At 39.1% G+C, this 15946-nt stretch overlaps 1 protein-coding gene across 1 annotated transcript in view; it reads left to right on the top strand.

Moving 5' to 3' along the window:
• csmd3b (CUB and Sushi multiple domains 3b) overlaps positions 1-15946 on the top strand; it is a 1929854-nt gene that overhangs the window by 1853129 nt on the left and 60779 nt on the right. The window contains exons 56-60 of the mRNA XM_085993978.1: positions 4951-5127; positions 6946-7125; positions 7628-7801; positions 12154-12327; positions 13294-13367. Of these exons, the coding sequence (XP_085850104.1) occupies positions 4951-5127; positions 6946-7125; positions 7628-7801; positions 12154-12327; positions 13294-13367 (779 nt within the window). The remainder of the gene's footprint in view (positions 1-4950; positions 5128-6945; positions 7126-7627; positions 7802-12153; positions 12328-13293; positions 13368-15946) is intronic.

Genomic DNA, 15946 nt, shown 5'->3' with positions numbered 1-15946 from the left:
TGAAACACTGACAGTTTGAGTTCTAACATGAGTCCTTCTGCACAGACTCAGTTAGAACTCTTACCGGTACTCAAAGCTGAAGGCTGTCACTTTTCACAGATCGCAGCCGTTCAGCTTTAAGTTCCGGCTGAGTGATGGGCTCCCGACGGCTACAGGAAGAAAGGCTGTTAAGGGAAGTACAGGTGAGTAAAAGTTCTTTACACACTTTAGACACACCAAACACACTTACCTTTGCACTCATGCACCCATCACTCACCTGAGCACCGACATCGCGACCCCTCCAACTCCTTCAACCCGACGGCCCGCCTGCTCAACCTGGCGTGGTTTGGAGCCGTCAGGAATCCCACACGAAACCCCTCAAAATAGGGATTAGGCTAAAAACTGCCTGTTAACTACCTGTTAACAGGCAGTTAATTGGCACTAATCCCTTCCCGCCTGGTTTCGGCGGGTCCCAGTGCGGGGCAGGTACCCGCCGCCCCTGAAAGTTGCGTGGGGCGGGGTTTTGGGCGGGATGGTGTCAGGACCCCCAAATTCGGGATTTTCTCCCCCCACACGCCTGAAACCCTGCCCAACGGCTCGGGGAAAATCGGGACCACTATTTTTATCTGTAATATTAACCGGAAAACACACATACATCAGAACATTATAGAATCAATTTTATAATTATTAGATGGCCAGTATCTCTGCTGACCAATAGATAAAGGCTGAAAAATTTGGGTGTGGCCATTCCTGGACAATCCCTGTGCCTGAATGGTGAGGCCTGGGCGCCCCCAATATTGGGCCTCAGGCCTCATTTCAATGGAACTGCTCAGAGCTGCTGGAGAATCGTCACTGAAGATCAGGTCGCTGCTGACATTGCAGCAGCCCTCAGATAAATGAGGAAGGGTGGGCACTTGAACCTCTCGGTTGGGGGAGCAATCGGGTCTCAGGCCAGTGGGTGGACGATCGGGCCTCGGGCTGACAGGGAGGCGATCGTTGGCCGGAGGAGAGCAATCAGTAAGCGGGGGGAGGGAGCGGCCCATGTTTTTTTAATGTGGGGTCGGAAGTATTGCTCCTGCTCCTCCCGGCTCCACATTCAGATAAGTATGGGGGCCTTTCGACCAGTTAGTGGCACAAGTTCAGCATGTTGCGAGTGAAGCTCCAGGGTGCTCGAAAATCGGAAACGGGCCCGGCAAGTCGTGCAGAACCCTAATTTAAATAAATTATTCTGCACTTAAAATGTTCACGGCCTATGCTTCTGCCGCCAGTTCACCTGCCTTGTCCAATATGGAGGGATCATAGTAAGCCGTTTAGTGCCTGAAAAACGGGCGCTCTGCCTGTTTTTACCTAGTTATCAGCAACATCATTTAAAATTGTTAAATGCTCCTCTATCAGCTTCTCCTGTTAAATTTTTTGTTCCTTCCTCTGAATGCTCACACTGCAGGAATCGTCATGGAAACTAAAACTGACTTAAATCATATCCATTTCAATCTGAGTACAGTACTATCACTTAATCAGAATATAGTTTTAAAACTCTGTTAGGGTTTGCAAAGGGGCTAGCCTTTCTCCATGTGCTGTTTTCAGTAAAATCATGAATAATCATTACCAATTTTGCTCCAAATAGCAAATGGAGGAAAGCTTTCCTATGGTTCTTTCACTGTTACCCAGTAAGATTGGGTATAGCCATCCATCTTTGGCTATCTGCGAGTGTAAGGAAAATCCTGCTGACAGACTATTTGGTGCAAGCTGATTTGAAGTTTTGTGAACTGAATTGTTAAATATTTTATGACATTATTAGATTGTTCAAATTAAAATCCTTGTTCCATGATTAACACACAACAGATGTTAATTTAGCCCTTAATCTTTGCCTGAGAACCTTTAATTTGTTGTTCAGTGAAAAGGAAAAGCTGCAAATGCTGGAATTCTGAAATAAAAACAGAAAATGCTGGAAATACACAGCAGGCCAGGCAGCATTAATGAAAGATACACACCTAAAACTATCATAAAATACCTTTTCTCATTTCAGATGCTGATAAATCAGCACTATGTATTTCTGGCACTTTCTAATTTATTGTTCAGCCTATCTGATATTTTGTACAATTTATTTCATTTCCTTTGATGTATTTGTAGAGTTTTTCAATGTATTTTCACCTAATATTCCTTTGTTAGCTTTCCATCACATCTCTCAATGGTATATTTTACAAATTCATGCTCCACTGTGTGTTTCGCCCACCAGAAGCACATGTCGGAAATTTAGACATGGAAGTTAACGAGCCCCACAGGATTCCTTCGGGGCCTGCTGACCTCTTAGTCTTATGTATAACTGACTCCTAGATCATGCTGAACTTGATCATTCTGTGATCAATGTCCCCTATGGGTGCTACAACTTCCATTTCCTGTACATTGCATGGATTAACAAACACCAGGTAAAGATGAGCTCTGCTTCCTCTGACTTCCTTGACGCACTTGGTCATGAAGCATTACATTTACCGAACTCTGACTCTAAACCACTTAGGTTTTCTCAGTTTATTTTGGGTTGATTGAAGTCGCCCATTAGAATAACGTTCCTGTTCTCACGTACCCTTCCTATCTCTTTGTAGAGCAAATAGTCCTCCTTACACTGACCTGAAAATCTGTAGTATACCCTTAGTGTAAGCTTGGATTTTTTTCTTATTTGAGATGTCTCACCAGAATGGTTCATTTTATAACTTGTTCCCCTCTAACAGGATCAATTAAATTTATCTCACAGGTGTCCCTGACATAAATGGCCACACCATCTCTTTTTTTCTGTCCACCCCGTCTTTTCTGAACACTATACTCACGAATGTTGAATTAATTTCCATCCTCTGAACTTAGCTCCCTACTGCCACAATAGCCCCCAGTTCTGGCATCTTATTTCTAATGCTTCTAACATTCAATTACAACCTCAGTTTTATTGGTAAGCTTCCCCACTTTCCCAAATACTGCAAGTGTACTGGAGAACATTTGTATCCCCTATTTTTGAGTTTAGAGGCATTCCTAATTTATGGGACTTTTGAGGCCCTATATTATTTCTCCCTTTCATTCATCTCTATGTGGACTTGCACCACTGTGCCCTACTATCCTCTTCAATATCCCTTCTAACCTCTCCTCAGTACGTACCTCTCTGGCCCCAGGTACACCATGCTGTAGGATTTCTCTTTGCAACACTCATGGTTATCCACTTTCCTGAGTAAAGAATCATCTACACCTACAATCTCTCTGTGACCATCAAATATATTTCAGTCCAAATCGTTTGTTCTTTCCTTTAATAGTACCTCTTCTGAGAACCTGTTTCCTATTTTTACCTATATACTGGATCAGCACTGAAGGTTAGATCTAGTATAGCCGCTCACTGCCTTAGTTTTTTGATGAACTGAGTGAGGGAGGCAACCTGTGCCTTCTCTAAAAACTTGCACGTTAGGTTTCTCTCTGCTTTTTCCCAGTTAATAGCTGTACAATTGAAATCCTCAGAGGTTTGTTTTCTTCCCTCTTTTTACAGGCCACCTTGATCTGCAGAGAGATTTCACTCACTAATTGTCCTGCTGTCAAGAAGGTTATAAAAACCATGAACACATATCTTCTTTCCTTTACTGTTGTTGACCTCAGATTACAATGTCTCAGCTGCATCAGCCAAAGCAGTTATATCATTTCCTTCTATTGCTGCAGTGTCTTCTTTTATCTATATTGCCACTTCTCCACTTGCTTTCTTTGTCTGTTTTTTCATTAAAAGATTTTGCTGCATAATTCCTCTGCCGTACTATCCATAGTTCCATCCAATTTGACATAATATAAATTTTAACAACTTAAATTTAATCTCAGTCAAGCTGACTGGTTGAGGATATTGTTCACCCAGTTAGTTTCCAGTAGTCATGTGATGAATTATTACATAATTAAGCTGATAATTTAAATCAGAAACTGGAATAATATTCAAAAGAACTAAAATAGGTATAGTTCAGACATTAAATAATGCAGAAATGTACATGCGTTGTAAAATTGAAAATGTAATGGGTAATTTTAAACGCTATCTATGTAGCCAATTGTTTTAGCAAAACAAATGATATAACATGCTTCAGGATGCTGCATACAGTGTTAGTGTAAAGAGTTGTTTATGACTTAGTGGATGGTCAGCAGTTAGCTGTGGAATACTTTTGACCATGACTGAGAAAGATGATATAACTTTCAAATACAGAAGTGCATTAGAAAATCTTCCTTGCAAAGGAGGTTAAAATGGTATTCCATAATTATGTGTAAAATATTTGATTTATATCACAAATTTATAACATATATTTGAATTTTTTGCTAAATGTCTTTATTTTAGTGAGGCATTTGTAAAGATGAACTGTGCTCAACACCTCAGCAGTCATGTGAGGGCAGTGTACTTGATGATATTGAAAGTCTCCTTGGGAATTTTACTTAAACAATATGATCTGTCACAATGTCAGAGATAAGTTAGATTTAAACCATTAGTTTTGTAGCTATTTGGGACTTTAAAATGTTATGAAGTTTGATTTTTTTTTAAATCATCTCCAAAATGTAATGTAAAATGCAGACATTGTAACTGAGAAAACAATACTAACATTTTTGCAGCGTTCTGAATGTAAACAGCTTTTATACCAGCATTCTAAATACTGTGGATATTACTATTCAGTTATGCAACTTAGACTATTCAGCAGCTAGATAACCAAGGATAAAACTTGCTTCACCTTTGCTAATGACCCATATTGTTCAACCTAATTTCACCTTTGGGGGATTTTCAGCATTTTAATGAAGGCGCTTTGGGAGAGTAAAGGTGAAGACTGAAACTAGAATTAGATTCAACATATTCTCTAATTATAGACCAACATTTATTTATTATTAATGAAATTAAGGTTAAAGCAGTTGACACTAACAATGAAAGAATTGATCTCCAAATTCTAACTTTCCCTGTATGCTTTCAACCAATATTTACAGCTGTCAGTTGTGGCAACCCTGGGACACCGGCTAATGGGAAAGTGCATCGCTTTGATGGAACATCATACTCCAATTCTGTAACATATTCGTGTCTAGAAGGATACTTACTCTCTGGTTCAGCTACAAGACGGTGCACAGTTAACAGTACATGGTCAGGCAATGTACCCAATTGTACAAGTAAGTCAATAACTGTTAGAATTAGCACTTTTGAGTAAAAGGAAATAGTTGAGACCTGAGTGTCCTTTGTGAAGTCGACTGGGCTTATGCTCACTGGAGTTTAGAAGATTGAGAGGGGATCTCATCGCAACCTATAAAATTCTGTCAGGTCTGGACAGACTAGATGCAGGAAGGATGTTTCTGATGGCCGGGGAGTCCAGAACCAGGGGTCATAGTCTAAGGATAAGGGGTAAGCCATTTAGGACTGAAATGAGGAGGAATTTCTTCACCCAGAGAGTGGTGAACCTGTGGAATTCTCTGCCACAGAGGGCGGTGGAGGCTAGTTCATTAAATATATTCAAGAAAGAGTTGGATATATTTCTTGAGGCTAAAGGGATCAAGGGATATGGGGAAAAGGCAGGGACAGGGTACTGAATTTGGATGATCAGCCATGATCACATTGAATGGCGGAGCAGGCTCGAGGGGCCGAAAGGCCTACTCCTGCTCCTATCTTCTATGTTTCTATGTTTAGATATCTGAGGTCTGAGGCAGCTCAGAAAGTTCAGACATGAATGTACACTTTAAGCAGTAACTTCATTTTAACATGCCACTGACCCCAATAATAAGCATATGTGACTGCTTCTTTGAGTTTAATCAAAGATTTCCCATCCTGCTTGATTGGGCCTCTTTCAACAATGTCAATAAACAATGTTGGGCCAATTGGAAAGCTCAGAGATCAGGTAAACCTGTGTCATAACTTTGACTTCATTGATCGACAGTGCTGTTGATGAGATATGTTGGACAAATCTGAAAGCACAAAGTCACAGCTGACTTTTTTTTAATACAATGGATATGTATTTATTTTGCCAATATTTCATTGCGATTTACAGTAAAACTGAAAGCTAAATTCATATTTTACATAAGGCTAGCTAAGCTTTTCAGAAGTATATCAAATATCAATAAATGTGCCTAATTGCACCGTCCCATTTGCCCATCACCCCTGTGCTCGCTGACCTACATTGGCTCCCGGTTAAGCAGCGCCTCGATTTCAAAATTCTCATCCTTGTTTTCAAATCCCTCCATGGCCTCCCCCTTCCTATCTCTGTAATGTCCTTCAGCCCCACAACCCCCCGAGATATCTGCGCTCCTCTAATTCTGCCCTCTTGGTGGTTGTGCCTTCTGTTGCCTAGGCCCTAAGCTCTGGAATTCCCTGCCAAAACCTGTCTGTCTCGCTACCTCACTTTCCTCCTTTAAGACGCTCCTTAAAACCTACCGCTTTGACCAAGCTTTTGGTCACCTGCCCTAATTTATCCTTATGTGGATCGGTGTCACATTTTTTGTCTTAAAATACTCCTGTGCAGCGCCACAAATAAACTCTAAAGCCTGCACATCTGCCAATGCACTTTATTATGGTTATGTTTATGTTAATGTATTACAAGCCAAATGTATGTTGAATGTCTAAATGTCTTAATCTAAATGTACACTCTCGGGAGCCGCAAGCCTACATTTCATTGTACTGCACTTGTGCACTAACAATGACAATAAAGTTGATTATGATTATGATTATTGGGTCGTTTTACTACATTAAAGGCACTATATAAATACAAGTTGTTGTTATAATCAGTTTAAAAGTTTGCATTGAGCCTTCACAAATCTAAATGAGATTCCCTCAGTTTAGTTTTGCTGTCTTTGTGAGTACATTAGCTCATTAAGTACACAATTCTCTTCAGTGGTGACAAATGGTGTGATAAACTAATGTATTTGTATTTGTTTCAGTGTTTCAATTCTCTTCCTTTCACACCACATCTAAATTATGGTGTCAAATCTGGTCTTTCATAGTAATCACCTGTGGAGATCCTGGGGTATCAGCGAATGGGATGAGATTGGGGGATGATTTTACAGTTGGACAAAATGTCACGTATATGTGCCAGCCAGGGTACACAATGGGCTCTAAGGGCTCCAGGGTTCGTTCCTGCAATAGCAATGGCACATGGAGTGGCTCGATGCCATTATGTAAAGGTAACAATATTATGCCAGAGGCAGCAATTATTTGATTTAATCAATACTGAGTTTTAGATGAAAATGCACTGGTTATTTTTAATATGATTTGTTAACACAGTGCAATTGTCAAATGTAATGAACTCCAATGATGAAACAATGAAAGTGCATATGTAAATTTCCATAATAGGTAGGTAGGTATATTACGTTGAAGAGTTGTGAACTAATAATGAATTGATCTCAACAATAATATCATTTAGCTAGGCATTACAGTCATGGAAAGCAAATACTTCAGACACAAGATAACTAGAATAAGTGTTCTGCTATTTTATCCACAGTGTTAGCTACCTGTGGCATGTTTGTAAATTGATATAATTGAGTGCTCATGAGATGCATTTCCAAATAAAACATTTACATGAAGATATTCAGTTCCATTGGCAAGATAAAGCCAATGTAGATTTTAAATGTAATGACATATGTGAAGAACTTAACATGTGTCTAATGCAATTCACTGTTATTGCAGCTGTGGCATGCTTAGCTCCACCACAGATTTCAAATGGGAAAATGGAAGGAACAAACTTTGATTGGGGATCAAGCATCAGCTACAGCTGTTCTCCGGGATATGAGTTGTCCTTTCCCGCAATTCTCAGCTGTGTGGGAAATGGAACATGGAAGGGAGAAGTGCCTCAGTGTTTGCGTAAGTAGACCATGAGATTATCAGGAGGATGATGAAGGTTGCACATAATAATCTGTTAGTATATTTGTTGATCAAATATTTTATTCCAATATTATGGTTATTAAAGTATCAAAGGAAAACAAGGCGATGATGGTGAGAAATGTACTCACTTCTAAGTACCAAACATTTTCCTCAGTAGTTTGGCAAGGTATTTTATTTTCTACTTCTATATATTTGCAATATGAATCGATTGTTTAGACAAAGCAAAGCAGTTGTCCATATGCTGCCATTCTCGTGATGACATAAATTCTTAGACAGCAGCTTGCATTAAAGGACTTGTAGCATCAATTTTCTTCAATGCATAATCCAGTTTTTTGGAAATGCTCAGAAACTTAGTGAATTCTTGCATTGAACTACATTGTTCTATTTTTAGGAAACATTCCTAATATACGTTCAGTTAAATTGATATTTATGTGTAATTAAAAATGTCTTCTGCTAGATACATATTCGTACAGATCTTATTCCAAATAAGCCTACTTACTGATTAAGAGATTGTCCTTGCTTCAAAATGTAATTTACATGATAATCAGGCATGACGCTTTTACTTAAAAGTATAAAACATCACATGATATATTACTTTATTTCATAATATTTATCATAGTCAAAATATTGCTTCATTTATAAGAAAGTGACTGCCTGGGGGATTGCGACCACAGAATGACAACATTTAAGATGATCTGGAAAGTAAAACCAGTGACCTCATTATAAAAGAGATGGAATTCCTAAACGGATTAAATGAGTTCAAAACAAATAAATCCCATGGGGTAGATGGTAATTATTCCATAGTCCTGTGAGAGACTACGGAGGAGATTTGTAAGGCACTGGCACTCATTAATAGGAAGTCAATGGACACTGGTGTAGTACTAGTAGATAGAAAACAGGTTAATGTGGTGTAGGATCTTAATGATTCCTCAGAGTTCTTGGAAAAGACACAAATAGGCAGCATCAAGTATGTTTGAGCAATAGATCAAGATTTATTAAGCTTACAATGTAATATACTTAACAACAGATGATAGTTCAATGGGTAACTCTCAGCACTTGGTCTCTGGAACCTCTCAGACGCAGGTGACGTGTCTTCAGTCTGTTCCTTTGTCCTTGCAGTAGGTCTGTGTGAAGTTGTTCTTTGAGTATTGATGCTTTAACCCTTTTCTTATCAAAAGTTCATTTGGCCAGTGTCCATATATGGTCTTTAACAAAATCACCTTTTTTTTAATTGGTTCTAAGGGTAGCATCTTGGCCCCTCCTGGCTCAGTAATTTTCCAACAACTCTACCCTGTTCATCGTTATCTTGTTTATACGTTTTTCACCTCATTGGAATTTACCTTATCTCTCTTATTTCTAGCTTCAAGCAGTACAAGTCCTTTCTATACCAAGGGCCCAGCCCATGTCAGCGCTGTTTCACTAGTACATAAGAACATAAGAAATAGGAGCAGGAGTAGGCCATTTGGCTCCTCGAGCCTGCTCCGCCATTTAATGAGAGCATGGCTGATCTGATCTTGGGCTCAGCTCCATTTCCCTGCCCGCTCCCTGTAACCCATCACTCCCTTATTGTTCAAATATTTTTATTGATGGAGACTATCTCACTTTAATCTACTAGAAGGATACCTTAACTCTCATGATCTCTCTCATTTTATGTTCCTTATACTAATTATCATTCAAATATCTTTGCAATTAGTTTTGTTAAGCAAACTCTAATTCCTACTTAGCATTATAATATGTTATTTAACAGTTTGTTATCTGAGCTTAGTCAAAACTGCTTTTGACTGTCCTCGCGGCTACATTCGAACAGTCTTTAACATTTCCATACACATAGGGAATCATGGGTAAGATTAGTTGGTCAATGGCTACACTTGAATTTATACATATATGATTCCCATCTACTAAGAATCTCTAAATACTAGTCTTTCGTACAGTGGTGCCAATATTCCAAAAGAATGGGAAAACGGACACACAGGCACAGGCAAATCCATTAGTCTTACTTCTATTCCATGCAAAATAATAGAATTGATTATCATGAGTAAAGTTAATGATCATCTGTACAATGGTAATCTAGTTAACAACAGGATTCAGAAAGGGAAGAGCCTGTCTCACCAATTGCCACAAATTCTTTAAGAAATTGACAATCAAAATGCACTGTATGTAAACCTTACGCTGTGATTTAACTAGGTTTCCAAAAGGCTTCTGATAAAGTTCCACACAAAGCAGTATTAATTAAACTCAAAGCTGTAGGGAATGAATAAGAAACTGACTGAAGGGTTGAAAACAATTAGTACATATTAGAGGAGTTATCTCGGGTGGAATGTAGTACAGAACAAGATTCCTCAGGAATCAGAGCTGGGACTTAGTGACCTAAATTCAGAAACTCAATGCAAAGTGGTCAAATTTTCAGATGATACATCAGTAGAATCAGCTCAAAAATAACAGAATGAGATGGACATGATATGTATTGGGCAGAACCATGTCAGCTGAAATTTAATGCAGGCAATGTAAACTTCTACATATAGGAAGGAGAAATAGACAACGTGCATATGCCATGAATGGTGCTATGGATGAAGCTGAAAGCGACCTAGGAGTTTTGGTAGGCTTGACACTGAACACATCCAACCAATGCAGGGCAGCAGTCAAGGAAACCAATATAATGTTGCATTACATAGCTGAATCAGTCAAAGGAAGAAGTGACCAAACTTCATAGTGCTCTGGTCAGACCTCCCTTTGAACACTATGTCCTGTTCTGATCATCGAGAAACAAAATAATTGTTCAAGTGCTGGAGGTAGTGTGGAGAAGGGCAATGAAGCTGATTCCTACGGCTGGATTGTTACTTGGCGGCAGGGAGGGAGCAGGTGGTCTGGATTGAGGTCGGGAAACCCAGAAAAAATACTGAAGAAACTTGGATTTTTCAGACAGAGAAGAGGTGATTTATTAAACTACAAGAGTAGAACTAGGAAGTATAAGTTCAAGCTAGTAAAAGGTAATTTTAGGCCTGATATTGGAAATTTTTCTAACTACAAAGGATCATCAACAAATAGACTTCCAGGAAGTGTAGTGGAGGTGAAAGTCCTGGTATTCTTTAAAATAAACAATTGGTTGCCACAATAGGGAGAATGTTAAGAGATCTATCTGAATGGATATATTCAGATGAGCTAAATGTCTGTGCTCATCTGCAGTTATATTGTGAACTTGTTATATTTTAAAATCTGCAATAAATGATGAAATCTATCGGGCCAAATCTTGCTGGAGCAGGACATCTCACGGCCTGATCCATTAGTTAGACTCTTTCCTGCATCCTCCAGTTTGAAATTTTTTCCACCGCAAATTGCTGGAAGTGCGAGCTGATAATGGCGCAGTAAGGGCAACGGGGCATCTGGAATCTTAGTGAATGACGGGACCAACAGTCTATCACTTTAGCCAATGAGATTGAAGGATTGAGAAAGAAACAGAAGAATGATGGTGAAGGAGGGTGAATTAAAGTCAAATCAGGTACAGAAAGCAAAATAAAAAGCGAAAGAAAGAGAAAAAAGACACAGAAAGGAAAAGTAAGAAAAAAAATTAAATGTGAATTTTTAAAAATCTCCAATAACAATTTACTACATGCAGGAATGAGACGCAACAGTTTAAATTGTTCCCTTTCTGGGCCAGAGAGATTGATTGGCATTGCGTTAACAATTATCACATCGTGAAAAAGGTATTTACGCTATTAAGTTGCAGCCCTACCTTTCTGTGGTGAGTTTAATGGGCAATGAGTGTGCATATCCAGCAAGTTCTTAAAAATAATAGGGAGGCTAAGGGAGAGATGCCGTTTGTGCAAAGCAAGCGGCGGAGCAGAGTAAATTCAACATCAAGTTCTTGAGATTTGCAACTCAGGCCATATTTGTTAATACCCTGAACTTGTTAGCTTATTTGTGCATTAATAACGTCATGATTTGTTAACACGCTGTTATTTTTCCAGCAAGATTTGGCCCATAATCTTCACAGATATGTTCTGGTTCTTCAAGTTACTTTCATAGTACTGAAAGTAATGAAGCATCCTATTATTACTTTACATTAGGGTTATTGATTCTGATCAAACCAACATGAACTAACTTGATATATGAAAAATCAAGTACACATGGGTGAATTCAAATAGATTTTAGTGAATTTGAATAGAATGTGCACCTTGGCACTGTTTGAACTTGGATCAATCTCAAAATTTCAAACAAAAAGATGTCCCTCTCCAAAGTATTCACTGACAAAATTGCATCTGATAAAATACTGTCACTTAATAAAGTCAACTTTTAATTAATGGATAATCTTTTACTCCTTGTCCTTTTCACAGCAAAATTTTGTGGGGACCCTGGGGTGCCGGCGCAAGGAAGAAGAGAGGGAAAGAGCTTCATCTACCAATCTGAGGTTTCATTTAGCTGCAACTCCCCTTTGATCCTGGTGGGTTCAAGCACTAGGATGTGCCAGGCTGATGGGACTTGGAGTGGCTCACAACCTCGCTGCATAGGTACTGGGAAAAACGAGTTCACACTATACTATATAGACGATAATTCAGCTTTGATTAATTCATTACAAATCTAAATATAAATGTTACATTTTAATCAGAATTATACTTAAATAATTTTTTTGTCATAGGTGTAAATTGAGATGCAACATTGAAGATTTGTAGTTAGATTAAATTCATCTGGGCCTGTTTTTTGGGCGTAAAACGGGCGCAGTGTCAATATATTTAGCAGTGTTATGGTCCACACCAAATCTGTGCATGCGTTCGGGCCGCTGCTAAAATTGTTGGTTAATTTATTTTGTTCCGGGCGGCATATGTTGATTAGAGTCTAAGTCCAGTTGAAGGACCTCTCTGGAATATTTGTTTACGATGTGTAGAGCAGGTGCCGGGCCTGCCTCACTCAGAATTCTTCAGCGGCCACTGTGGCCGCTAAGTTTTAAAAATAAATTAAATTCATGTGGAGCCATGAGTAGCAGGAGTGCTCGTCTCCCATAGCGTTCTCTAAAACCCCCCTCCCGGGACTTACTTTTGGGCTGCTGCTGGCAAAGCATGCGACCCTGATAGGCCCCAGCAGCTAAAATGTTAATGAGGTCCGGGGCCCAATTTTGGGCTGACTCTGGGGGTTGGGCTGAACAAGGGTGCATGAAGATTTCTGCTCCCAATAGCTTACTGAGCTATTAAGACCAGGATGATCTGATATCAATGGCTGGCCTATGCTGAGTAAGTTATACTTAGCTTTGTACCACTCTGGCAGCCCTACAATTAAATTCAGCATATCAGTTGTAGGATGTTTCCAGGGCCTGAAAAACAATACCGCATCACGAGTCACTGCCTTTAGGAAAGGAGAGAAGTAGTGCATGAGGCAAGGGTATAATTGACAAAATTTGAAGCGCATTGTGGGTTTGCAGTGGAAAGTTTGATTTTGAAAATTAAAATAGCAACATGAAATAATTATTTTCTTTGATTTAGAACCTTCACACACGGCATGTGAAAATCCAGGAACACCGCTGCATGGGACACAAAATAATACATTTGGTTATATGGTGAGTAACATATGGGTGAAATTCCTTTCTTCACTAATTTTATTATAAAAGTAAATGCAACTAAAGAGTGGTATTTCTTTAGTCTTTACTTACATCTAAAATGTTTAAAGTATCCTATGTCCAAGTTAGCCTGAGCTGCTATTCCTGAATGAATCCCTTTGATTGTACTTAGTAGAAAAATGTAAAAGATTAATTCTGTCAAAAGGAATTACTTTATCTGCACTGGATGCAGTAAAAATCAAAGTATTGCAGGAAGGGCGTGCTACTTTAAGCAGTGTCCTTTAAAAGTCATCAAATAATGTTTTATGTTCATCATTAATTCTTAAAGGGACAATAACCTTTCTAATGAGCTTATTTCAATTAACCAACTCTAAGTGTCTTGATTTAGCTGAGTTAGCAGTTCAAAGAAATAACTCAACTGATCAGTGCTCAGCCTGCCAACATGTTAAAGGTAAAGTAGTCATATATTATTACAGTGCACTGCAATTTTAGCACAGTGCTGGATTTAGAATCTGTGGATAGAGATTCTACTCAAGTGCTTAAAGAATAATTTGGCCAGGGTGATTTGGGCCACTTTTCACTCTAGGATAAGTGTAATGCACACCCATGGATTGCAATCATTTGGAAATTTCACTGTACATCAGCAACTTTTAAGATGAATTTTGTAAAGAGGATTAAAGCTTCATTTCAACCATTATTTTTCTGAATGTGAGAAATCAGAATTTATTGGTCGTCATTAATATTTTAAGAGAGACTATCCTTCAAAATATCTATACGTCCCTATATTTAGAGATCATGCATCACTTCAGTCAGATGTGTGTTTTCTGTATATTTTCTCATAAGCACTTTTTAGATACAATCACTGTGCCCTGTCTCTAAAATGTCTTATGTGCACTCAAGTATTGCAGACATTTTTCAATGTTAAATAGCGCACGTTAAGCGTGTGAATAGCTTTTGGGTTGTTTTTGCCTTTTACTCTGCAGTTGCTGGGTGATGAAGGGAAATGGTTCCATGGGTGTCAGTTGTCCTCTGGTACCGTGCCCATTTTTCATAGGTGAGCTTTGACGATGAATGCTGGCAGGCCATTCAACCATGGTGGGCAGCACAACCTGGTTCAATTGTGTTCTCAGCCAATGTACACATACATGCACCTTCCAACAGGATAGCAATCATGAACAGGAATCTTGGCTTTTTTTTTTGCAAAGTACAGGAAACTTTTTTATCTGGCACCGACAGGACCAGCATGGTGCCGGTTGATCAAAAAGTCCGGCTTACAGAGAGGTATACATACTAAGGTACGAGAGCCCCGTACACGGCCACAGTTCCAGGCGTCCCTGTTGCATGGCAACAGGTGCAGGAACCCCGGTTACACGGCCACAGATCCAGGCGTCCCTGTTGCCTGGCAACAGGTGCAGGAACCCCGGTTACATGGCCACAGATCCAGGCATCCCTGTTGCATGGCAACAGGTGCAGGAACCCCGGTTACATGGCCACAGATCCAGGCATCCCTGTTGCATGGCAACAGGTGCAGGAACCCCGGTTACACAGCCACAGATCCAGGAACCCCGGTTACACGGCCACTAATATGAAGTAAAACTTACCTGAACCTACTCCTGAATTTTGCCGGTTAAGAGAGATTTCCAGTTATTTAGGTGCTGGTAAAAAGAGAGTTTCCTGTATTATTTAAAATCAATTGTAAATTGGTCCAATTTGCCATTTAAAATGGTGCAAATTGCAAGTAAAAAGTTACAAGAATGTCGCATGAGGAAGACAAGTATTCAGTGCCTGCAACCCAGTACATTTCAAACATTGAAAAAGTTAGACCATAAACAGAAAACATTTTAGGAAATCCTTGGATTTAAACACTTGAGGAGATGAGGCGGTTCTGTCATTTTTTTTAGCAAAGTCTGTAGCATTCCTTTCCTTCTGCAAATGCTACAGAGGGAAGTCAAAAGGGCTCCATCATCATCCTTTTTCAATATTCACTGAGTTCATCACAATAGAATGCAAATCTCATTCATCTGATCTTTTTCCCCCAATGGAATAAAGGCTCATCAGGGGTTACTACATTGATGTGACAGGCTTAGGATGGCATGAGAAAGAATTTGAAAGTACACAAATGATATCTTCAATCATTAATGAGTTGTAACAACAATTTAAAATCAACTTTTACAAAGTGCAGTTACCAAGTTTTCATTTTGTATATAAAATGTTAAAGTTCTTGTTTTTTTTCTCCCATTTATTTGGTCTTTTGTCAAATACAGTGACATCAAAACAAAACTGAAAGCAGTTAAAGGAAAGCTATTCCTCTTGCCAACCAGTAAATCAGACTTTTAATTGCTTGGTATGTTTGGCATTAGTAATCATAATTGGCAGATTAAAATATTCCAGCAATCACCCAACAGCATTCTCTTCGTCCCAGAAACTCATCCACAATGGTAGCAAGGCGAGAGCAGGAAGACTGCCTGAAATGGAAACAGCAGGGACCAGATTTACAAGGAGTGAAAAAAAGTTATGTAAATAACCACTACCTAAAATACCAATAACAGTGAGGGCACAATTTGAGCTATTTATCAGAC

This window comes from Somniosus microcephalus, chromosome 7 (genome assembly GCF_052327205.1).
Source record: "Somniosus microcephalus isolate GS21.2 chromosome 7, FLI_Smic_1.0, whole genome shotgun sequence".
Taxonomy (NCBI): Eukaryota; Metazoa; Chordata; class Chondrichthyes; order Squaliformes; family Somniosidae; genus Somniosus; species Somniosus microcephalus.
The sequence above is the reverse complement of the archived record's forward strand: the minus strand, read 5'-3'. Positions and strand labels throughout refer to the sequence as shown.